The sequence below is a fragment of the Bos indicus x Bos taurus genome, chromosome 14, assembly GCF_003369695.1.
Source record: "Bos indicus x Bos taurus breed Angus x Brahman F1 hybrid chromosome 14, Bos_hybrid_MaternalHap_v2.0, whole genome shotgun sequence".
Taxonomy (NCBI): domain Eukaryota; kingdom Metazoa; phylum Chordata; class Mammalia; order Artiodactyla; family Bovidae; genus Bos; species Bos indicus x Bos taurus.
The window spans coordinates 63,017,780-63,043,779 of record NC_040089.1 but is presented as its reverse complement, the minus strand read 5'-3'; the positions used below and the strand labels follow the sequence as shown (position 1 = coordinate 63,043,779).

At 44.7% G+C, this 26,000-nt stretch overlaps 1 protein-coding gene and 1 non-coding gene across 3 annotated transcripts in view; one reads left to right on the top strand and one right to left on the bottom strand.

Annotated features, from left to right (window-relative positions):
* The window catches only part of GRHL2 (grainyhead like transcription factor 2), a 172,675-nt gene that overhangs the window by 141,272 nt on the left and 5,403 nt on the right, over positions 1–26,000 (top strand). Inside the window, exons 12-14 of one of the 2 annotated variants that reach the window (XM_027561417.1) lie at positions 129–160; positions 11,459–11,550; positions 15,395–15,480. In XM_027561417.1, coding sequence (XP_027417218.1) covers positions 129–160; positions 11,459–11,550; positions 15,395–15,480 — 210 coding nt within the window. Of the gene's footprint in view, positions 1–128; positions 161–11,455; positions 11,551–15,394; positions 15,481–26,000 lie in introns of both variants that reach the window. The other variant, XM_027561416.1, reaches the window with a different exon arrangement.
* Positions 24,725–24,826, bottom strand: LOC113904545. The gene has a single exon (XR_003514564.1). It is a non-coding gene; the product is annotated as a U6 spliceosomal RNA (small nuclear RNA).

Below are 26,000 nucleotides of genomic sequence, written 5' to 3'. Positions count from 1 at the left end.
AAATGATTAAACAGATTTGTCTTTTTTTTTAAGAGACAGTGTAATGTCTTAGGAAAGTCTGTGCATCACGTAATACATTTCCATTTCTCATGCTTGACCTACAGTAAGTCTGCCGTTTTGTTCCACAGGTGTATTACAACACGGATGATGAACGAGAAGGGTAAGACACTCAGGCTTTTCACTTCAACACCCAAAGTCAGTTCCTGTTGGTAGAAATGGGTTTCCAAGCACAGGATAATGGGACAGGGAGTGGGCATGTCCTTTCAGCCCCAGACTCAGAGCTAGAGAAGCCTTGATTCCAAGAATTGTCTGGGAGAAGCCTGAAAGTACCGTTCTCCTTCCAAGTTTCTCTCTTTTTTATTTTTATTTTTGGCCGCACCTCACAGCATGTGGGATCTTCCCTGACCAGGGATCGAACCTGTGTCCCTTGCATTGGAAGCACAGAGTCTTAACCACTGGACTGCCAGAGAAGTCCCCAAGTTTCTCTTTACCCTTCTCTCCTTCCTATGATCTGCCTTTGATGTGGTACATCTCTTTGATTCCACCCTTTCACTGCTAATCCAGTTACTGAAATCTTTGGCCCCAACACAAGATCGAGTTGAGCTCAAGGCAGGAGCTAAGGAGACAGCCTGTCCTCCTTTCAGTGCTACCTGGACCCCCCTCCCCATCCCCGCACATCCCTCACGCTGGAGGGTGAGCTGCCTGGGCCAGTGGCGAGGCTGGTTTAGATGGGGGCTAGGAAGATTGAGAACCTTGTCACTGTCTTCAGGACTGTAGGGAAGAGAGGGTTTACACAGGGGCATTGAAGGCTCCCAGTGTCTTGGGTATCAAGTCGCTGCATACTGCTTTTCTGTTCATTAACTCATTGTGTAGATTCCTAGAATTTTGGAGGCAAAAAGGAACCTTCAAGGTCGTTTAGCTGATCCTATTCCCAGGCAATACAGTGCAATATACCACATTCTTGATAGAGGGTCAGCCAACTTCTACTTGAATGTTCCCAGTGATGGGAATATTCTGACTATTCTCATTGTAGGAGATAGCTCATGACGCTATTGGACAATTCCAGCTCCAAAAAAGTTAGTTTGTGGAACCGATGTTGCCTTCTTTTGACTGATATGCGTTGGCTGTAGTTCTTTCTGGATGAGTCTCAACCTTTCCTCCTCATTCACATGTCATTTTACCTCTCAACATCTTAATTCTCCCACCAGGGGGTACCACCAGATTTGTTACTGGTCTCCTTAAAATTGGCTCTCAGAAGTACACGTGTTCTGAACCACATGAGTTGGAGATTATATTGAGATTATTTCTTTTTGCCACCTGGATGCTGTACTACATTCAATTTTCATCATGTTACACCACTTACAACTAAAATCTTGGTTTGCACTAATTACATGGGTATAACTAAACTCTCTAGATCACTGTTTTTCAAATTATGGTCAAACCAAGGCTTCCCTATTCTTAAGCAATATTTCCTTGTGCAACATTTCAAAATGAAGTCAAGTGGAACAGATAGTCCTGGGTTCTTTTCCAAAGCAGAGCTTGGTAAACTGTAGCCTAAGGGCCAAATTGAGCGCCCCCCACCGCCCCTGCCCCACTGCAGCACACCACTTCTTTTTGTACTGTCTGCATATTTTCAAATGGTTGAAAAAGTCCAAAAGAAGAATAATATTGCATAACATTTGAAAATTATGAGATTCAAGTGCACACAGTCACATTTAATTGGCACACAGCCACATGAACGCCTTGTCTCTGGCTGCCTGGGTGCTTCAATAGCAGAGCTTCAGCAGAGCTCAGTAGAGAGACGCTGTTGTAGTTGCAACAAAGACTGTCTAGCCTGGAAAGCCTAACTGTTTACTTTCCAGGGGAAGTGTGCCACCCTCTGTCCTAAAGGATAGAGAATCTCAAAAGAGACAATAATTCCCTAGTTGGTCAGGAGCAGAGCCTCATCCAGGATCTGACCTCCAAATTCTGAGTTCCAAATTTTCTAAATACCTAGTTATATTGTTCTCTTTTTATCTTGGTGAAAGTGAAGTGAAAGTGAAGTTGCTCAGTCGTGTTCGACTCTTTGCGACCCCATGGACTGTAGCCTACCAGGTTCCACCATCCACAGGATTTTCCAGGCAAGAATACTGGAGTGGGTTGCCATTTCCTTCTCCAGGAGATCTTCCCAGCCCAGGGATTGAACCCGGGTCTCCTGCATTGTAGGCAGACGCTTTACCGTCTGAGCTACAGAGGTCGTATATTCCAGCAGCAGGAATGAACAGGAACAATTAGCACCAATCACTTCTACTCTGTTGTTCACTTGGTTCACAAAGGACAGGGTGGCGTCATGGAAGGAACGATGACTCTGAGCCAGGAAGCCCACGTTCTCCTCCTGGGCTGCTGCTCCCCAGTGGGAAGCCTGGGGCTGGGTCCCTGACCTCTGGACTTTGGTGTTCTCCATTGTAAAAGGAAGATTTTGTAGAAGAGGATCTGTGAGATCTCTCCTGAGGAAACTGAGGATCGGGGGATCTGGTCTCCATCTCCATCTGACCCCTAGTTCCTGGAAGACCCTTCTTGCCTTGATCCTCTGTCCACACTCATCCCCACTAGGATGCCCACGTTCCAGCCTTCCATGAGGTCCCCTCAAGTTTTGCGTTTCTATGGCTCACATACTGCATTCAGGATACAGGGTTTCTTGGTGAACTTGGGCATCCTTAAGTCTGGAAAAACAGTGATTTCCCTCCAAGAACTTGCCATCGCCTGATGCCACATGGGGCACTCAGACCATAATCCTCTCTCAGAATTTCTCTTATTTTTGCTTCTTCTCAAAGGCATGCCACTATCTCCTGTGGGCCCATCTTGTATAATCTCCTCAAAGGCTGGTAGGTGGGTTTAGTCCCTAAGTCACATCCGACTCTTGCAACCCCATGGACTGTAGCTCACTAGGCTCCTCTGTCCATGGTCTTCTCCAGGCAAGAATACTAGAGTGGGTTGCCATTTCCTTTTCCAGTGGATCTTCCCCAACCAGGGATCGAACCCATGTCTCCTGCATTACAGGCAGACTCTTTACCAATGAGCCACCAGGGAAGCCTTAAGACTGAGTCTTTAGGAAAATAAAAGCCAGAAGAAGACAAATGTAGAGAACAGCAAGTCTGAATTTGGTTCCATCACTGCTCAGAGAGTCAGCCCTCCAAAGTGACTTCACTCATCAGCCTCTGAATAACTGGAGCAGAGGGCCATGCCTTTCCTCTCAGAGATGCTGCCAGACCAAACCCTGAGCTTGGTTACAGTGTTGCTGAGCAAGAGGTGTTATCTTCCACCCAGAACACTTTGGCCAAAATTCAATGCACTTTGGAGATATTAGAGATTGTTGACCAATCACCAGTGAGTACATTTAATCAACATAATATTAAACCTAAGTATTCATCATGCTGTGTTCATCAGCACAAAATAAAGTTCTTCCAGAATTCTGCCCTATTTCTCTTAAAGGAGCAATTTCCTGGAGGACCAAGCACTTTTTTTTTGATGAGGTTCTCAGGGATGCTAAGCAAACCATGAGCTGTAGGACATGGTGGGCTATGTCTTAACCACATATACACAGGTGATTACAACTATAGGACAGTTTCCCCAGGAGAATATGAAAACATAAACTAAAGCTCTGGGGCCACTTTGAATAGGTAAACTTTTTTGAATATAGCCAAAAGAATCAACACTCTGTTGATACTTTTGTTGTTGTTGTTAATTTACTTTGTTTAACATGCATTTAAAAAGTAACATAATTTAGAAATATCTCACATTTTGTGAAACTTTTATTCGAATTCTTCACAATTCATGACATCCGTATCTTTCTCATTCTTCAAGTTACTTTTATGTCATCTCATACTATATATCAAGGCAGTTCTTCGCTACCTTCAAAGTTGAGATACAGAACTTAGAAATTCTGTCCTAAGTCACAAATATTGACTCTTGTAATATTAGTTACATAAGTGACTGCTGCCATGTTGCCTCTTATTTTTAAATTTTGTTTTTAATTAAACTCTTATTTCAAGATAATCATTGATTCACATGCAGCTGTAAGAAACCCACCCCCTTTTCTTTCTTTTTTTTTTTTTTTGCCACACTGCACAGCCTGCAGGATCTTAGTCTCCCCAACAGGGATTGAACCCAGGCCCATAGCAGAGAAAGCGCCAAGTCTGAACCACTGAACCACCGGAGAATTCCCAGGACCATCTCCGTTTCAACGGATATATTTTTACTTTTACTGTTAGATATTGCAGTTAAAAAAATCCACCCAGTAATATTCAAATCTGCATCAGATACACAAGGGAGATTTTTAGAAAATATTTAAGAAAATGAAAATCATCTTTACCATCCCTTAGCGTAGCAGATTTTTATCAGTTTCTTATATTAGTTCCGGTTATTCTTGTACTAGTTAGCCATTTTGCAAATTGGAAGATTTGAACTAAATACTCATAAAACTGAGCTTTACCTCCTTTTATAAATTTAACCTACATTTACCCTTTCTGTTGCTCTTCATTCCTTTATTTCTGTGTTTCTTTGGGATCCTTTTCCGTTGTTTTTTTTAATTGTGTTTGATTTCTTTTTTCTTTATTTATTTTTAATTGGAGAGCAATTGTTTTCCAATATTGTGTTGGTTTCTGCCATAGAGCAACATGAGTCAGCCATAGGTGTACATATGTCCCCTCCCTCTTGAACCTCCCTCCCATCTCCTACCCCATCCCACCCCTCTAGGTTGTCACAAAGTATTGGTTTGAGCTCCCTGATTCATACAGCAAATTCCCACTGGCCATCTGTTTTATGTATGATAGTGTATATGTTTCCATGCTCCTCTCTCAGTTCGGCCCACCCTCTCCTTCTCACTGTGTCTGCAAGTCTGTTCTCTATGATTGCGTCTCCACTGCAGCCCTGCAAATAGCTTCATCAGTACCATCTTTCTAGATTCCATATATGTATGACATTTGTTTTCCTGACTTACTTTACTCTGTATAATAGGCTCTAGGTTCATTCACCTCAATTAGAACCGACTCAAATGCATTCCTTTTCATGGCTGAATAATATTCCATTGTATACATGTACCTCATCTTCTTTGCAAATTCATCTGTTGATGGAAATCAATCCATGTGATACACCATGTCAACAAAGTAAAAGATAAAATCATTTGATAATCTCAATAGAGGCAGAAACAGCTTTTGACAAAATTCAGCATGCATTTATGATAAAAACTCTTTAAAAAATGGGCATAGAAGGAATCTATTTCAACATAATAAAGGCCATATATGATACACCCTTAGCAAACATTATTCTCAATGGTGAAAAGCCAGAAGCATTTCCTCTAAGTTCAGGAACGAGACAAGGTTGCTCACTCTCACCACTGTTACTCAACACGGCTTTGGAAGCCCTAGCCACTGCAGTTAAAGCAGAAAAAGAAATAAAAGGGATCTGGATTGGAAAAGAAGAAGTAAAACTCTCACTGTTTACAGATGACATGATACTATACTTAGAAAACCCTAAAGATACTATCAGAATTACCAGAGCTAAATTGGTGAATTTAAGTCACAGAATACAAAATTAATACACAAACGTCACTTGCATTCCTATATACTAACAATGAAAAATCAGAAAGAGAAATTAAGGAATCAATCCCATTTACCATTACAACAAAAAGAATAAAATACTTAAGAATAAACCTACCTAAGAATACCAAAGAGCTTTCCATTATTTATTTATTTGGCTACATGGCCTGGGCGAGCTTAGTTCCCTCACCAGCAATCAAACTGGGGCCCCCTGAATTGGAAGTGCAGTTTCTTAACCAACTGGACCACCAGGGAATTCCCTCACCATCTTTTAAATTTTGTTTACTTTTAAACTTTTTATTTTATATTGGGGTATAGCAGAGTAACCATTTTGTGATGGTTTCAGGTGAACAGCAAACGGATTCAGCCATACATACTCTCCCCAAACCTTCCCTCCCATTCAAGCTGCCACATAATATTATACATGCTGCTATATTAAAATAGATAATCAACAAGACCTACTGTATAGCACGTGGCACTCTGCCCCACCATTTTTCAAAAACTGAAATATAGTTGGTTTACAATGTTGAGTTAGTTTCTGGTATTTGGCAAAGTGATTCAGTTATATATGGGCTCCTTTTCCTGTTGCTAGAAGAATTCTGTTTAATTGTTCTTTCATTATGGAACTTTTGGCAAAGAATTCTTTCATATTTGTTTCTTTGTTGTAAGCATTTTTATTTGGTCATCATTTTTCTAGCGTATTTTTGTTTTATTGTCTTTGTGTCGTGCAGCTTAAGAATCTGACAAAGATCTAGGAAGGAATACTGCAGTGTCTGGCTCACTTCTCCTGCTTCCCTTCTCTCTGGAAGTTTTCCCATTAGTCCTGAATACCTTTGCACTCCTAAACACCAATTTCTGTTTCTCTAACACCATGAGATTGCCCAAAGCTGTGCAGGCTTCTTTGCCCTTAAGTATGTGCCTCTGCTGGGATCACCATCCTCTGCTCCCAGTTGAGAAATGGCAGATGCTTCAGGGAAAAGCAGCTCACTGACTATCAGCCCACCTTGCTGCATTTTTCTCCTCTGGGATCTTAGCTCTCAGGTTCTGGCTGACTCAACAGTAGTCTCCAATACCTTCAATAAGCTTAAATATTAACATATATATACACATACACACACACGCAGTTACTTAAGTTGTTCTTGGATGGAACATTGCTTGGTTTGCCACAACTGCAACATCTTAGCCACAAACAGAAATATCTGTATTTCCTCTTAAAATGATCCTTCTCGGGCCTACTGACCTAATTATTTACTGCTTTTAATTGTAAGCTCTTAACTACCATAATTGTTACTAAATATATGTGGGGTTTGTTTGCTTTTTGACTTTGGTTTGTTTTTACTGACTGTGTCAGATGAATTCTACCAAGACCCTGAACTAGCATTGATTAAAGTCATTTGGAAATGATAGATTCTTCCCCAAAGAGCGATTTGTTGTTGCAAATAAATTGAGATTCTACTCCATTATGTGAGAGCCTTTGTGAGGACTTGAACATAAGAGGACCTCCACTTTTCTGAGGCTAATAAACGGTTGTGGTGGTGTTAGTCTCTCAGCTGTGTTCCACTCTTTGTGATCCCATGGACAGTAACCCACCAGGCTCCTCTGTCCATGGGATTCTCCAGACAAGAATTCTGGGGTGGGTTGCCATTCCCTTCTCCTGGGGATCTTCCCGACCCAGGGATTGAACCTGGGTCTCCCACATTGCAGGCAGGGACATTCATTTATTTAGGGCAGATGTGGTCGCCAGCCTACACGGGCCATAAGCAGAGCTGTGAACTAGACAAACTATGCTGCCATGGTGCCGGCAGCGCCTTTCTGGGTTTTATTCTGACACCTCTTCACTAGGTACTGATGTCTAGTGTGACCCAGCCTGACAGGTAGGGCTCAACGTGGCCAAGTATGTCCAGAGACGCAGCCTCCAGACCCAGGCACCTTCCCAGTTTTTTTCCTGATGAAACAGCTAGCCTTTGTTAATACCTCAGGGACTTGCTCTCCCTGAAATTGACCCCATAAAACAATGGCTTCACACGTTGCTGGGTCTGGAGCCCCTCCACACGTTAACCTCACACACTATGCCCAAAAGGTGTGGGTTGAAGGAAGAAGATTAGTATCAGAGAAAGCTCCTTCTCCTTGTTCTCATCCTTTTGTGGTGCAATCTACTGTAATTGAACAGGACATCAGGAGACCTGAAATCTGTGCTCTTCCCATCTATCACCTGGGCAGTCATTTCTGCCCTTCTTTTCTCACCTTGCCTTGAAAAGAAATGAAACCACTGAATTCAGACCACACAAGCTATTGACTCCCACTGGGTTTATAGATTTGGAAGTGTGAAAAAGCATCTCTGAACTCCTAAGAGAAATGTGGTTTATCCAAGATGTTATTTTAATGACAAAGTTTGTCATGGCTCAGAGTGGGGTGCTGTCAAAAGTCAACAGAACTGGAAAAATATAAATAAATCGTCCTTGGCGAGAAAAAGAAAATCACTAGTTAAGGAACCCTGACACAGCATGAGTGGTGATAGTTCAGTCTGTTTACCCATTATTAACCTCCTGGTCACTGACTGCCAAGTCAATGAATTTTTAATCTTCTGCTCCCAAGGTCATGGTCAGTCCAGATTCAAGACATGACAGAATAATATGACCCACTTTTATGATTTTAAAGAAAAGTGAGGGGAAGATAGAGGGAACAGGGCCCTTAAAACTCATTACCACCTTCAACTGGGACTTGACCTTGAGTTTTTCCTCTAGCTCTTTCCATGGTTTGATTACCATGGGATAAGACGGAATGCTGACTCTTAATATCATTTCTCATACTCTTACTCATCGTCATCTCAGTTTTATTGGGTACTTTATCATGAGGTTGTCCCTCAGAGCTGGGTTCTCTTAACAGCCTGATTCACTGTTTAGCTGCATTGCCCAGCGTAAGACACGACAGCTGTGCCTTAGTTTGGTCATCACTGAATAGGGATAAGATTAGTTCTCGCCCTGCTGGCTCGCAGAGTGTTCAAGAGACTTAATTTACCAAGATGAAAAGTGCTTTATAGAAAGTGGTCTTCCTAAGGGCTGGTAGACATACTTTTGGACCATCTGGAGCAGCAATCCCCATCCTTTTTGGCCCCAGGGACTGGTTTTATGGAAGACGATTTTCTGTGCACCTTGGAGGAGGGGGATTGGTTTTAGGATGGTTCAAGCGCATTATACCTACTGTGTACTTTGTTTCTATTATTATATCGGCTCCACATCAGGTCATCAGGCATTAGATTCCGGAGTTTGGGGACCCCTGATCTAGAGTGTGATCTAGCTGACTTCCCTGGTAGCTCAGTTGGTAAAGAATCCGCCTGCAATGCAGGAGACCCCAGTTTGATGCCTGGACTGGGAAGATCCCCTGAAGAATGTATAGGCTACCCACTCCAGTATTCCTGCCTGGAGAATTCCATGGACAGAGGAGATTGCATGGGATTGCAACGAGTCAGACATGACTGAACGACTTTCACAGTCACAGATCTAGACTGTGAGATGGTCAATTAAAGCCTTGTTGGTTTAATAATTTAAACCGTTAGAATTAATAGAAATGCCGTTTGGACAGTTTTACCCCACGTGCTCTTTCTACCACTGGATCCCAGCATTAGCTCCACTTGAGAATTGAGGAAATAAAAGCTTCTTAATGACAGTGATGCCAGTAGAGGTTTGGTTTTGAAACAGAGTTTTATATTATTAATGTCTTGGAAGCTTGGGATTGATACAATGTCAGTCTCCAATGCAGGAAGTTTTTCCAACTTTGGCCCTTAATTTGGACTAGAGAGGTAGTTTGGACTATTTGCCATATGATGGTAAATGGGAACTTTGAGCTCTTTCAAATTGTCTGCCTTCTGTACTCTTTCCCCGTATCTCTCTTCCTCAGATCTCTCCCTCGTTCATTTTCATGATCATCATGATGCATCTCTAATAACACTTCAGTTGTTCTTACAAAGTATCAGGCAACTCTGTGAATGCTTCACGTGTGTTGAATTCATTTACTTCTCTCAATAGCCTCCTTTTAAAGACAAGCAGGCTGAGTCTCAGGGCAGTTGAAGGACTTGTCCATGTGTTCATAGCTAGTAGATTGCAAAGCACGGGGTTATTATTTTTTTTAATTTTTATTGAAACACGGTTGATTTATTGTGTTGTGTTAGTTTCAAGTGTCCAGCAAAGTGATTCAGTTATATATATAAGTTTGTAGAATCTTTTCCGTTATAGGTTATTACAAGATATTGAGTAGAGTTCCCTGTGCTATACAGTAGGTCCTTGTTGGTTATCTATTTTAGATTTTAATCCCAAACTCCTAATTTATGGCCCCCCACTTTCCCCTTTGGTGGCCATAGCTTGTTTTCTTTGTCTGTGAGTCTGCAAAGCAGGGGTTTAAACCACGGTGCTCGGTACCCAGAGTTCATGTCTTAACAATACCGCTGAGCTGCCTATCTATCCTTGCTTCATGTGCCTGGGTCCAGGAATCCCCAGAGAGATGAAAGTTTCCTGAAAACCTGCACCCACTCTCTTGAGGGCTTTAAGGACAGTAGGACGCCATGCAGGACCGTTTGCTCGGCATTTTGGTCAGTTTGGGTTGCTGTAACAAGACACCATGAACTAGGTGGCTCAGACAGCACAGTGTGCGTCTCACAGTTTGAGAGGCTGGAAGTCTCTAGAAGGAGAGACTGGAAGAGATCAGAATGCCAGTATGGCTGCCATCTGGTGAGGACCCTCTTCTGGCCTGCAGACCACCATCCTCTTGCTGTGTCCTCACATGGCAGAGAGAGGGCATCCGCTCCTTAAAAGATGCTCCCATCATGGGGGGCTTCACCCACAGGGTCTAATTGCCTCTGAATGCTCCCGCCTCTGAATACCCTTCTCCTGGGGGCTTGGGTTTCAGCCTCTGAGTCTGAGGGGACACACGTGCCAGCTGCGACTCTCAGCAGCGACGACTACTGTTCTTCCGAGTTCCTTTCTCCTGACAGCTCTCCCTTCCTTAGAAAGCCCGCAATGGACAGGGACTCTGGGAGGAAATGTAGAACTACCAGAACTTGCTGACTGGGGACCTGTGGGCCCTCAGGAAGAGGGGCTGAAACCCTCTCCTGGAGGAAGGGAGGGCTGGATCTAGGAATCCTCCAGCACTGCAGTCTCCTCTGTTGCAAGTGACGGAGCCGTGGAACAGCAGGATCTGAGGGCAACTTCATAACTGAGACCCACTGAGGCAGGCCTGGGGCCTTCCCAGGTGGCGCCAGAGGTAAAGAGCCTGCCTGCCAATGCAGGAGACATAAGAGATGTGGGTTCAATCCCTGGGTTGGGAAGATCCCCTGGAGGAAGACATGGCAACGCACTCCAGTATTCTTGCCTGGAGAATCTCACGGACAGGGGAGCCTGGCGGGGTCGCAAAGAGTCGGACATGACTGAAACGACTTAGCACGCATGCACGAGGGAGGCCTGTGCCCTTTCCAGACAGAGGTCATGCTCTGCCCTCGGGGCTGGCGAGAGGGTGCAGGACACCCAGATGCTAGCTAGATGAGAGGGGCTGGGTAACTTGGAGGGCATACAGACACAGGGCTCACATCGCCTCCCTAGCCCTCGACATTTGAGCAGGAAGGGGGTGAGGTGCAGGACAGAATGGGTGAAACCCAGCGGTCTCCCCTGGCGGATCCGTATTTAGGACAGGGAGAATGTCTCGGGGCCACGTGGTAAAGATATTGGGGTGTGTGTTCTGCCCCACACGCCCACTCGGGACCTGCGACCCGAAGGCGGGAGGTTGGTGCATGGATCCAGTTGTGACGAGGGATGGTATACACAATGGGAAAGGGTTTTTGTTGGCACCCCGCATACTTTAATGAATGAACACTTTCTCATCTTTTCTAGCAGCAGTGTCCTTGTGAAACGGATGTTCAGGCCCATGGAAGAGGAGTTTGGTCCGGCACCCTCTAAGCAGATGAAAGAAGAAGGGATGAAGCGAGGTACCGCTCCCCCTGGGGCCCTGCCCTCCTTGGCCTCGCTCTCATGAGGAAGAGTGGGGGACGGTTCACCCAGAAGAGCTCACATTCCGTCCGGGCCCTGTGGTTCCGTGCTGGCCTGGAGATGCTCTTATTGACAAAGGAAGTCCACAGTTTCCTCCTTTGCTTTCCACCTTGCCTCTTTAAACACCCTAAGCAAACATTTATTCTTTCTGGGAGCTGGTTCTTTCCTTTACCTTGAGGGCAATGTAATGAACATACTGACTCATCCAGCAGTGAAATAGAAAGTTAAAAAGAAACCCGCGCTGTGTTTGACAATAGCCTCTCATAAGCACCAAGAGCTGAGACTTGTTCAATAGACGCCAATGATGGATCATGGCACAAGTAAATGAACCTATTTTCTGTGATATCACACCTTAACTCATTTTCTCTTGGTCAAGGATATTATTCCACTTCACCAAGAGGGTAAGAAAGGAAGCACGGGCATGTTAGTGTCTTGTTCAGCATCTCAATGCTTTGCTGACCCACTGTCCTTCCTGGGAGTAAGAGAAAGGGGTGAAGGGGGGCGTACCCCGCACACTCCGCTATAGCCAACACCAAGAGCTTCCAGAACTTCTGGCTTATGCAGCACCGGACTGTTAATGAGGCAGGTTGCTATACGCCCACCATCTGCACAGGCTTGAGGTTTTTGTTATTGAGAATTTTTTCCCCTATTTGTTAAAATGGGTTTGTACAGTGGTAAGAGCATCCCCTCTGCAGCCTCCCTCAGCCTTGTCACATTGAATGACCTTGGGAAGGTCCTCTGTGCATTGGAGTCCTCGCTTCTAAAGTGGGGACCACAAGGATACCTACATCACAGAATGAGGACTGATGAGTTAATGTATGTAAAGCACTAAACTCAAGTGCCCAGTGCATAGTAAGCACTCCATCTTCACTATTACTAGTTTTATTTTTAGGCCTGGATCTAGTTAAGGCATATTATCATAATTATGATTGAGTAATGAGCATTTCAGAATTCAAAGAGCATAAATACCTGAGTAGTGTTGATTGCAGTAGTAGTATTTAAACCGTTAAAGGGTTTTCAGATTTCCCAGGCTCACCATCAAATATTCGAGTTCATTTTGAGCTCTGTTCCTGCATGCCTTTTATATCTCATCCTTTAAAAGGAGGGCAGTGTTGTATGGAAATCAAGAATCACACAGGCCAAAGTGATTGCAGCTTAGATCCATAGTTAGTGAGTGTGACTGGTCTAAAGATTGTGTTTTTCAGATTATTTTGAGGTGGTGAAGTTAGCACAAAAATTGCCACCAGAATTTGTATTGGGCTGTGACGAGACACGGTTATGGCCTTTGAAACATCTCAGTCGTAGGGACACATGAGGGCGCTGCAACCTTCCAGCAATAGAGAACTCCCAGGAGTGGCTTGTCTTTGGAAAAGGGCTGTGGAGTGCCTGAGCCCCTCTGCCAGGACTCCTACTCTGAGCTGGGCTTTGATGAGCACGAGGAGCCGGGATCAGTGATGGTGCCCACTGTTTCTTTGTTAGAAGTTCTCCAGGAGAGGCAGTGACCGTAATTATCACCAATGCCACTGTTTGCTGCTTTGTCTTTGTGGCCATTTCTCAGGGTGGCTCCCTTGGAGTCACCAGGGGCTGGCCCCCCTTGGCTGGCTGCCTTTGTCTGTAGGAGGTCTTGGATGTGTGATGATGGTTATTGCTATCATTAGCGGAGTGATTATTATCCACAGACACACAGTAATGAGAGCTGTCTCTCTGGGCAAGCCGTGGGGGTGAGCTGTAAGCCCAGCGCTGCCAGTGTGGCTGTCAACAAGCCCAGCAGGAGACGGTGACACAGTATGCAGCCGGTCAACCTGCCGCCACGCCCCCTTTAACCCTTTCCAGGGACTCCTGCAGCAGGAGTGGCAGCTGCACTATCTCAGATCCAGTGGAAGTGGTACTCACTTTAACAGAACATGGTTTGGGGTTTCCTTAGGGTACTGGAGATTACGTTTTTCTGTTGGGGGTCCATGGGAAGAAGTTACAGAACGTTTATCTGTGAGAGGCACCGGTGGGGTTTCTTGTTCTGTTTTGTTTTTTACTTAAAATTTCCCCCATCTAGTAGTAATTGAGGCCCTGTGGTCTAATTATTTCTCTCTGTGCTGCTAACATTGAGACCTCATACAGTGCCATTAGGTCACTAGATCATTGTAGCTGAAATGGGGGCTATCCAATATCGGAGATACTATTCTCCAATCTATTTCCTTGGTATTTTATTTTTATACTTGGTGAAGAGAAGAAACTGCAATGCTTACGGTTTTGTTTTTTTCTTTCTGGGGCATCATACAGAAACTGAACCTCTGGCTGCAGAAGGAAAATGCGGGCAGAGCCCATGTGCACCCATAGACGCTGCCGTTACAAAGCAGCAACTTTAATGATGTCCCTGGGGACTGGGCAGGAGGAGAAGAAGGGGTGGGAGTTTGGATTAGAGCCGATTTCATTTCCCAGCTTCAGCTCCATTCTTTCAGGCTGGTGGTGACCGCGGCTCCATGGGTATCTGACGGTGGTCAGGATCTGGGCTCAACAGGGCTTCTGACCTGTGCGTTCTTCCTATTGTGGCCAGGTGCATGGGGCTTCAGCCTCGGCCCCTTCCTTCCCTCTGAAGGTAGAAGCAGAAGCCAGGTCATCACCAGGAGGAGGGAAAGAAAGGGCAGGCAGTTCACTGGGCCTGGAGAGTCTCATCTGAATAGTGCTTCCTGGTTCTTCCCGGGAGCTGAGCCTGGTGCAGTTGCTGTAAGAGTGGGGCTGCAGTAACAGTGTGCCTTTGCCTCCCTGAGGACCCCTGGGGTCCCTGCCATCTCTTGTATTCTGTGCGTTGCTGGATTCAGTATGTTAGGTTATAGAGAAATGAGCAGAAAACTGCACGTGCCTTCGCCAAGGGAACCAGCACCCTCACTGCAGTTGCTTCATAATGACCCAGGGATGGAGAAATTGGGGGTGCCGCCTGCATGCCTGGTGCCCACGGCTGCTGTCTCATTCATCCCTCTCAGCAGCCCCACGAGGGAGGTATCGTCCTCAGCTTGAAGGGGTTGAACAAATAGGGCCCCCCAGCAGGCTGAACTGGGCTCAAAGCCAGATCAGGTTCTCAGCTCCTCCCTCAGCTTGCCTCTGACTTGCTCGGTCTCCCTGTGGGCCTGTTAGTCTGTCCACCTGGGGGTCGCCTCCCTGTCCTCTCCCTCCCACCCTCCTCACCCCCATGGCCTGCACTGATGCCTCTACACCCTCCATAACTCAGATCTCTCCTTCAAAGTAGCCTTCTGGGAGCCCTCCTTCCCCACCCCCTTGATAAAGCTCAGGCCTTACAAGCCCCCACTTGTGGTTTTTTTCCTTCATAACTCTGACACCCTGTCTGCTCATCTGAGGAATGCCCGCCTCTCTAAGTGGACTACAGACTTCTGAAGGGCAGGCTGTGTCTTAACTCATTACTGCAACCCCAGCTCCTGTCACACTGCCTGGGGCCTTGGGCCCAGATGGATATCCAGTAATATTTGTTGAATGGTCAAATAAATAGAAGATAGAGGTCACAGAGAAATGAGTCATAAAGAGATCGTGTGCCCACCTTAAAGGAATTCAAATGTGATGGGTGTGATGTGACGACGTCTTACACCCTACTGTTGGTTTCTTTCATTGAATCCTCAGTAACAGTCCCTAGCCGCAGGTGCCTCATCACTGGGTGGGATGCCGTGTGGGTCAGGGGTCGGATGATGGCAGCCTCTGACCCCTGTGTGAGGGGAGCAGCCTCCAGGGGCAGCCGCGTGGGTTCTGCGGTCATGGCTTCCCACCCTTCTCTTCCAGTGCTTCTGTACGTGAGGAAGGAGACGGACGACGTGTTTGATGCCTTGATGTTGAAATCCCCCACCGTGAAGGGCCTGATGGAAGCGGTAAGCGTGAGCCCCCTTCAGCCTCCAAGAAACCAGCATGCAGTCTCCTATGGGCTGGAATCCATTTATTAAAAGGCAGCCTTCGAGGTTGGCTCTGGAATGAGCTTTATAAAAGAAAAAGGAAAACTGGAGATTTATGGAGACACTGATTTCTATCCTGACATGGCTTATTATCTTAAGGAGAAGGAAATTGGAAAACTGCCAATTTCCTGTCAGTTTAAGGCTAATCAGAGTAAAGATGCCATAGAGGAAGGTTAAATTGTGGGTTTCTATCAGCCTCTTTGCAAGAAACCAAATTAGATGGGCTTCCCGGGTGGCACCAGTGATAAAGAACCTACCTGCCAATGCAGGAGACATAAAAGATGAGGGTTCAATCCTGGGATCGGGAAGATCCCCTGTAGGAGGGCATGGCAACCCACTCCAGTATTCTTGCATGGAGAATCCCATGGACAGAGGAGCCTGGTGGGCTGTAGTCCATAGGATCTCAAAGAGTCGGACACAGCTGAAGCGACTTAGCATGCAACTTCCTAATATGTACGGAACAAAAATAATTAGGAAGTGTCTCACCAGCTGTGACAGTGTACAGTATAATCCAGAATAAATTATGACTTCTTTTGGTTAAGGAAAAAGTATATATTGCAGAGTTATAATAATTTAAGTAAGATTCTGAAGTTCTTCCCTCCCTTCTCATCCCCAATTTAATCTAGTGTTAACTAACCGGGGACTCAGGAAGATATTTTACATTTTATTTATGTATTACCTATGTGACTATGACTCTACCTTGAATATGATTTCTGGCTCCCCTGTACATTTATGTTGCAGAACACGTATATTTTTTATAGTGATGCAGTGGAGAAGGAGATGGCAACCCACTCCAGTATTCTTGCCTACGGAAGCCCATGGACAGAGGAGCCTGGCAGGCTACAGTCTGTGGGGTCACAAGAGTCGGACACGACTGAGCAACTAAGCCCAGCACAGCACATAGGGATGGAGACAATAGGGTTGCCGAGGGCCAGTCCAGAACTTTTGTTAGTCTGGAAACCTGCTGCATTGAAACAGCATTTTGGGCTATGGAGTAATATGTCGAAATGTATATATAAAACAGTGCCTGTACGTGGGATCATGCACTGTGTTGTCTTTTGTGGATGGCTTATTTCACTTAGCATAATGTTTTTGAGGTTCATCAATGCTGTACTATAAACCAGTACTTCGTTCTTTTTAATGGCTGAGTAATGTTCCATTGTGTGACTATACCACATTTCATCTTCCCAGTCACCAGTTGGTGGACATCTGGATTTTCACGTCCACCTTTTAGCTATTCTGAATAGTGCTGCCGAAAGCATCCGGCTACACGTGTTTTTTTTTTTTTTTTTGAATACTTGTTTTTTCAATTTTTTTTGATATATATGAGGAGTGTCTGCCAGCCAGATACAAAAGATCACATTGTATGATTCAATTTTTAGGAAATCTCAAGAATAAACAAATCCATAGAGACAGAAAGCAGATTCATTGTTGCCAGGATTTTGATGAAAGGTGAATGAGGAACGATTATTTTGTGAGTTTCCTTCTGGGCTGATGAATTGTTCTGAAACTACATAGTCCTGATGTTTGCAGAACATCGTGAATGCACTAAATACTACTGAATTGCATACTTTAAATGATTTAAGTGGGAAATTGTATGACATGTAAAAAAAATTATTTGTTCACCTGAAATTTTTTTTAAAAAGCATAAGAATGTTACCAATGCACATTGCCCCCCTCTGTGGTTGGCATTGTTAGGCAATACAGAACAGGGCATGGAGGACCACCCTCTAAGAAAACATGTGAATGCCCGGCTTGGTAATCTCTTCTGTTCTTAGGATTTGCCATTGGAATGGAGTTTGTCGTTACTGAATCTGCCCCTGTAAAGGGAAAACACAACCAGAAATGAACACAACAAAAAGTGTGAGCTCTACTTCTTCAAAAGAACCAAGATTTTTTAAATGACCCTAAAATCACTGGAAGATTGATTTATGAGCTAGAGGAGCCCTTTGGATAGAGTTCATACCCTTCATACCCTGTGTGCCTGCGTGCTAAGTCACTTCAGTCGTGTCCGACTCTTTGCGACCCCATGGACTATAGCCCATCGGGCTCCTCTGTCCATGGGATCCTTCAGGCAAGAATAATGGGTTGCCAGGTCCTCCTCCAGGGGATCTTCCCGACCCTGGGATCAAACCTGAGTCTCTTATGTCTCCTGCCTTGGCAGGGGGATTCTTTACCATTAGCGCCACCTGGAAAGCCCTTCATACCCTTAACCTGGCCCTTAAGATCATATTACTGAAACTCACTTGGCTGTTTCAAGTGCACAAACCTAGGCCTTAACCCAGATTCCAGTTCTGCTGAATTGGAGGTGGGGTGGGGATGGAGCTGCAGGAAAATATATTCTTAACAGTTGTTCAGGGAATTCTTAGATCAACCAGTTGTGAGAACCGCTGATCTAGACCAATTCTAAACTAATTCATCACACCCTTTTCCTTGATGTCTTCCTTTCCTGTCTGTGACATCTGTTCAGTTCTGCAAGTGTTTGGTAGCTGTGGTCTCGCTGGATCACAGTGGGGTTCGATATCACCTTCTCCTCCTCCCGCACTGTGACTGACTCTGTTTATTTGTTTCTCTCTTCCCCAATGGAATGTGAAGTTCTTGAGAACAGGGACTTTGTCTCTTGCTGTCTTCTGTGTATCCCTAGGTCTTTAAGCATAAGTATTATGCTTGACTGACTGAACTGAGCATGCCGCCATGCCGAGTGCTATGGGGGCACGCATTCCACATGCACTGTTCTCATTTGATCCTCAGAATATCCCTGTAAACTTGGGAGGTCAGATGTCATCACCATCCTTTGCAGATGTGGGTATCCTGAGAGGTCTGATAGCTCCACAGAGTGGCAGAGCCAATGTAAGCCCTTGAGCAACGTAAGTGCACTTAGGGAGACGTCCACACGTGAAAAGTTATTACAAGAAGAACAGACCTTCCAAGCCACAGCTCATATCAACTAAAGGAAAGAAGCTTGGGCAATAGTGAGCCATCAGGCAAGAAGTGTGTGTGTACTGCTTTGAACCACAAAGTCAGGGTTCAAGTCCTGACTCTGACACTTCAGGGTGGTGGGCAAATTTCTCAGCCTCTCTACACCCCAGGTTTATCATTTCTGATAATATGGCCTATTATTATGAAGATAACAAGATGTGGAGTTGTTGCGAGGATTAAGTGACTTCATAGACGAGGTGTTTAAAGCAGCACATAGACTACTCTATAGGTGAGTATTTATATATAGTAGATGACTGTATGTGCTCTGGGGTGGGGAGGCAGACAGAGTCCTTCTAACCAGAGGGACTAAAACTAAGGGTGTTCTTCCATGGTGAAGCTGGCTAGGGTGCACAAGGAAAGGAGGGCTCATGAACCTGGGAGCACCCACTTGTATGCTGCTGACTTATTCATGCATGGAGATACAAGCCTGTCCCTCCTGATTCTATTGACAGATCAAATGCAGTCACCTAGGAAGTATCTGCAAGCAAGAGTCACCGGTTTTTAAAAAGTGCATCCTAGAGCCCACACTCAGCACTTTATAACTCCACAGAAAAGTCATCGGCTTCCAGAACTGGCAGTTGTGTTAGATGCCTCTAGACCAGGCAGACAGAGTCCTGCAGTGGTGAAAACCAATGGGAATTTGTTCTGCCTGTCACAGGCCAGAGGTTTCTGGGAAAACAGAACTCTGCCCCGAGTAAAAGTCTAAATGTTCCAGATCATCAGATAGCCAGTAACACATTGATGAGATATGTCCAAGGCCTAGGATCCTCCTGGTTGCTAAGGAAATCTTGTGTGTGTGTGTATATGCGCTCAGTCGTGTCTGACTCTTTGCGACCCCAGGGACTGTAGCCTGCCAGGTTCCTCTGTCCATGGCATTCTCTAGGCAAGAATACTGGAGTGGGTTCCCATGCCCTCCTCCAGCGGATCTTCCCAACCCAGGGATTGTGTCTCCTGTATGTGTCAGGAACCTGCGTCTCCTGCGTCTCCGGCATCGCCTGCATTGGCGGGCGGTTTCTTTACGACTAGCGCCACCTTGGGAAGCCTGCCAAGGAAGTCTTAGGGGTCCTTAAAAATATTCATCACGGGCTTTTAAAAATGATGGACGTGTTTGGGCAGTTCAGATGACTTGAAAAACACAGAGAAAAAAACTAAGCACTCCTAATGCCTTGCTCTGAGAACTGCCGCAAAGCACACGCTTTCCACGCACACGGAAGGGGGATGCTGCGGTGAGATCACCCAGCTCCTGGGCAGAACGATTCCTTTCCATAACCTCCCGACAGATGGACTGCTTCCTCCACATGCCATCCGACATGGTCTCACTTCTTTCCAGGCTTCTGGGTTTGGCAAAGCACACTTCCTTGCCTGGCGTGGAGGCAGGGGATGCGGTGTGAAGGTGGCTTTTTATCCAGTTGCCTTTGCCTTTGATGATTGCATGGAGGCCAGGGCTTTGCCCTCCTGGAGGCTGTTGCCCTTGGCAGCCTGATGCCCGAGCCCACTTTGCCAGTCTCTTCTTGGAGCCCTGCTCCAAACAGTCCCAACATATGCTTCTTTTCTCTGTAAGTTTAGAATCCAAAACCAGACTGCCAGACTGTTACCCTTTTAAATCTTGTCTCTGCCACTTCTTAGCTGAGGCACCCTGGGCAAGTTACTTAATGACTGTAAGCTTGAGTTTGCTCGCTGAGAAACAGGTCCCATAAAAGCACCTGTTCTGTTGCAGTGATTCATGGACTGAGCGAGTTAATAGATACAGAGCTCCCCATGCCCATATGCTAAGCACTTAGTAAGCACTCGGAAAATGCAGGCTGCTGCTGCTGTTCCAGGCAGACCCAAATCGAAACTGGAGTAATGCAGATTTATGCAAATTTCCTCACTGTTATCAACTGATTTGTGAGCTGAGTATATGCATTCATGCTTTGGAAACTGGGAGTCAAACCCCTAAAAAGGGAAGATCCACGAATCAGATTCACTTCTCTTTCAGAAAAGATGTGAACTTGCTGATGTTGAGGAGAAAATAGAACACCTTTTCCTTTATTTATCCATTTCATTTTAAAAACAAGTTCCAAATGACACCAACCAAAGGTCAAAACCCAACGCTAGCAGGTCAAGCAACTCACAACGAAAAACTTTTTATTTATTTCGCTTTGTGGCTTCCTCTTTCTGTTTAGTTTTGCAGCTGGATTAAATCAATGTTTTTCACCTTTTCTTGGAAGTTATTCTTTACTTTTCCTAAATTGTTTCCATCTCTTCTCCTTATTGTGCTGTGATTTGAAAATAAATTTTCAACTGTCTTCTGCACCCCTGCTCTCTAGCCCCCTGGCCCACTGGGTGAGAGGAGCCTTCTAGAGCCTTTGTCTCGCCCCCTTCTCCCCTCCTTCGCTCATTAGGACGAGTATGCTGAAATGTTTACCCCGCACTGCCCCCACACACTCCAGGCTTCTGGATGTTCCTGAAGTAGTTTATTGCTTTCTCTCTAGGACACGATTAGGTTTTTTCCTCCCATTGTGTTCTTTTCACTTCAAGAACCCTTATTTAACACTTATTTCACTTCCCCAGTCCATTTACCTATGTGTGTGTGTGTGTGTGTGTGTGTGTATATATATATATATATGAGCTTCCCTGGTGGCTCAGATGGTAAAGCATCTGCCTACAATGCGGGAGACCCGGGTTCGATCCCTGGGTGTGGAGGATCTCCTGGAGAAGGAAATGGCAACCCACTCCAGTACTCTTGCCTGGAGAATCCCACGGACGGAGGAGCCTGGTAGGCTACAGTCCATGGGGTCGCAAAGAGTCACTCATAGATATAAATAGATATATATTATATGTGTGTGTGTTAGTTGCTCAGTCATGTCAGACTCTTTGCAACCCCATGGACCACAGCCCACCAGGCTCCTCCATCCATAGAATTCTCCAGGCAAGAATACTGGGGTAGGTTGCCATTTCCTTCTCCAGAATATATTATATACATATCTATAATTCTATATCTATATATGAACTGTATATATATGTATATAAAGAGTTTTGTATAGAGAACTATAGTTATATAGCCATATATAATGTATATAGAGTATGTCTCTCTCCATGTGTGTATGTGTATATATATATATATATTTAATGGTATAACACTGGTTACTTGTTTCTTCCCCCTTTGCTTTGCTGAAGTCTTCGTTCTTTTGTGTGTTCTGTTCAGCTAGGAGTCAGACACAACTGAGCGACTTCACTTTCACTTTTCACTTTCATGCATTGGAGAAGGAGGTGGCAACCCACTCCAGTGTTCTTGCCTGGAGAATCCCAGGGATGGGGGAGCCTGGTGGGCTGCCGTCTATGGGGTCGCACAGAGTCGGACACGACTGAAGCGACTTAGCAGCAGCAGCAGTAGCAGCAGAGATCTTTTATGAGTATTTTCTTCAAATGGGATTTTTTGAATGAAATGCATTTGTTAAATACCATTCTTTAACCTGAGTATTGAGGGAGAGCTTGTCAGTGTACAGAATTCGTGGGGTGACATCCCTTTTTTCAGTAGTCTATAGTGGTTATTCCACTTCGGTTTCCAGTTTTGCAGATGAGAAGACTGAAGCCAGGTTCATTCTTTTTCTTTTCTTTTTTTAGTATTAGTATTAATGTTAATAACTTGTACTTTCTGTCTGGAGGTTCCAGGATGTTTTATTTTTATTCTTACCTTTGGAGATCTGGCACTTTTCAGAATGGCCAGATGCATGGCTCTTTTCTCACTGATCCCTTCTGGGATTCAGGATACCTCTCCTGTCTAAAAATGTGGTCTTCTATTATTTAATTGTTTTTTCATCTCCATTTGCTCCTTTTTCTCTGCCTGGGACTTTGAAAGTTTGAAAGTGTTAGTTTTTCAGTCATGTCTGACTCTTTGCAACCCCGTGGACTGTAGCTTGCCACGCTCCTCTGTTCATGGAATTCTCCAGGCAAGAATACTGGAGTGGGTAGCTATCCCCCTCTCCAGGGGATCTTCCTGACCCAGAGATCGAGCCTGGGTTTCCTGTGTTGCAGGCGGATTCCTTACAGTCTGAGCCACTAGGGAATTCCCTGACATCTGATATGGTTGCCTTTATTCTTCATATCTCCCTCCCTCCCTCTCTCCTTTTATTCCCTTCCTGATTTCTGTCTATGCTATGTGTCTTTGCTTTGCACTTGAAATGGTTTTCCTAATTGACCTTTCCTAACTCCTGGATCAACTACCTAGCCTTCAACTCATTTACTGAACCTGCAGATCTTTTAGTTCAGTCATATTTTTAGATCAGGATTTTGCCCGTGTGTGTGTGCTGTACAGCAGTCTTCCTAAGTGCTCTTTTATGTTCTGTTCACATGGACACCTTCCACACAAGTCCTGTACATTTTCTTTGCTACGCCACAGGCCAGGTTCTGTATGTGCTGGGCTCATTTGGGCTCCAGTGTGGCCATGGGGCAGCCCCATCAGTGAGGGAGCGGTGGTGGGCCACAGGCAGGCTGTTTGTTTCCCAGTCTCTTTGCTGTCTCAGCCCTCAGCCCAGCTGTTCTGCCCTTTTGGGGCTTGGGGGAGAAGTGGGGGTGGTCTTCCTATGTATGAGGGATGGACAGGTGGGAATCTATGATTCTCTGGAGAATAAGCTCTTCCCAGGAGACAAAGCTATCCCACCTTTGCCCCGGAGCTATTCGGGCTCTTTCCCCAGGCCCTGCTAGAGCACCGGGTAGTCAGAGTCCCAAACCTCACCAGCGCCAGCCGTTTGTGCACCGCCAGCCACTGGACTCAAGAGGTGGGTGGATTGGATTTGGGAGAGAGAAAGTATTTCGAGTAAGTCTCTCCGGAACGCATCTCCAATGTTATATTGCTTTATATTTATGAAAATAAATCACAGTCACTTTAAAAGTAAACAGTACAGAATTATGCAAAGTGAAAAGAAAAATAATCTCCTTGTTTTTGTCCATTTTTCCGGGATAGCCACTGTTAATAGATTGATGGGCCTTTCAAATATTTTCTATTTACTTACATGTGTGCGTGCGTGCTAAGTCACTTCAGTCGTGTCTGACTCTGTGCAGCCCTATGGACTGTAAGCCCTTTAGGTTTCTGTCCATGGGATTCTCCAGGCAAGAACACTGGAGTGGATTGCCATGCCCTCCTCTAGGGGATCTTCCTGACCCAGGGATCAAACCCATGTCTCTTATGTTTCCTGCATTGGCAGGTGGGTTCCTTACCACTAGCGCCACCCAGGAAGCCCATTTACTTACATACATATTTTTAAAATATACATTCAGGATCACACAATAAACACTGTTTTTCTATTTGTGTTTTTTCACTTAATATGTTTCCACGGGGTTGCAAAGAGTCCGACATGACTGAGCAACTGAACTGAACTGAACTTAATATGTTAATGACTTTTTTTTTTTCATATAGGCATTGTGCATTTCTTTGAATGATTATATGACTTCATGGTTTTTAACTGAGCAAATATCAAAGTGTGCTTAATGGTTGTTTTCTGTGTTATGAACAGTGATACTTTCAAGATGTATGTACTTACATACATCTGACTGTATTTCTGTAGACCAGATTACTAGATGTGGACTATTTGGGTCAAGAGATAAATGCCTTTTAAATTTCAATATCTTCTGCCAGACTTCCCTCCAGAAAGGTCGAGCTTGCTGCTCTCCTGTTTATGGACTAGGAGAGTTGCTGTTTCTTATCCTCTGGCTGTCACTGTATTATTAAGCTTTCAGTTTTTGTTGCCCTGATAAAGATAGTATCTTCTGGTTGCTTTAATTTGCATTTTTAAGTTATTAGTGCGGTGGTGCATTTTTTCATTTGTGTATTGTCCTATTGCATTTATCTGAAATTACTTCTTTATATTGTATTCTTCCTTTTTTTCACTGAACTTTTTTTTTTTAATTGAAGCATGATTGATTTATGATACTGTGTTCATTATAGGTGTACAGCAAAGTGGTTCAGTTATATATATTTTCAGATTATTTTCCACTATAAGTTGTTATAAGATGTATTGAATATAGTTTCCTGTGCTATACAGTATGTCCTATTGTTTATTTTATATACAATAGTATATATTTTTTAATCCCAGACTCCTAATTTATCCCTCCCTCTCCCCTCCTCACTTCCCCTGGTAACCATCAGTTTGTTTTCTATGTCTTGGAGCCTGTCTCTGTCGTGCAAATAAATTCATTTGTATTAAAGGATATGGACTGACTCAGGAGCCTGCGTATCATCCTTGTGCAGGGGCCTCGCTCATCTTTTCTGTATCAGTTTTAGTGTGGTGGTGGTTTCGTTGCTAAGTCGTGTCCAACTCTTGCAACCCCATAGGTAGTAGCCTGCCAGGCTCCTCTGTCCATGGGATTCTCCAGGCAAGAATACTGGAATAGGTTGCCATTTCCTTCTCCACAATTTTAGTGTATGTGCTGCCAAAGTGAGCTCGTGTGTTGTATGCTCACTTGCTCAGTTGTGTCCGACTCTTCGAGACTCCATGGACTACAGCCCGCCAGGCTCCTCTGTCCATGGGATTCTCCAGAGGAGAATACTGGAGTGGGTTGCCAAGCTGTCTTGCAGGAGATCCTCCCGACCCAGGCATTGAACCTGAGTCTCTTGTGTCTCCTGCATTGGCAGGCGGGTTTTTTTGCCACTAGCGCCAGCTGGGAAGCCCTAAAGCGAGCACATTAGTCTTTCATTTATTTATTTTTGGTTGTTTTAGTCTTTCATTTATTTTATTTTCAGTCTTCATTGCTGCACGGGCTTTTCTCCAGTTGCGGTGACGGGGGAGCCTACTCTTCTTGCAGTGCACCAGCTTCTCACTGCAGTGACTTCTTTTGTTTCGGGGCACAGGCTCTAGGGCGCTCAAGCTTCAGTAGCTGCAGCTCATGGGCTCAGTACTTGTGGTTCCTGGACTTGACAGCACAGGCTCAATAGTTGTAGCTCACAGGCTTAGTTGCTCCGTGGCATATGGAATCTTCCCAGATCAGAGATGAAACCTGTGTCTCCTGCGTTGGTAAGCAGACTTCTCACCACTGAACCACCAGGGAAGCCCTAGCCTTTTATTTGTATTCACAGATGTTCTTTCTAACTTAAGGAAGTTAGTTCTACATCTGTCATTTACATTGCCCGCAGAAATGTTTCCCAGTGTATTGTCTGTCCTCAGTTTTATTTAAAGGTAGTTTTTGCTCTACTGGTATTTTAAATATTATGCTGTTTTATCAACATTTTGACCTTTTTTCTTTAGGTTTCATACTTGCTTGGAAAGATCTTCCTTATCTAAAGATAATATTCATACAAAGAATTGATTCACGGTTTCTTCTTGCATGGTTTCATCTTTCACATATAAATCTTTGATGATGTTTATTCTGATGGAAGGAGTAGAGAAAGGATCCAGCGTAACTTGTTAATTTTTTTCTACCTATTTAATCCAACATTATGACCATAGTCCATCTTTTTCTGACTGAACTGAAATGACACCTCT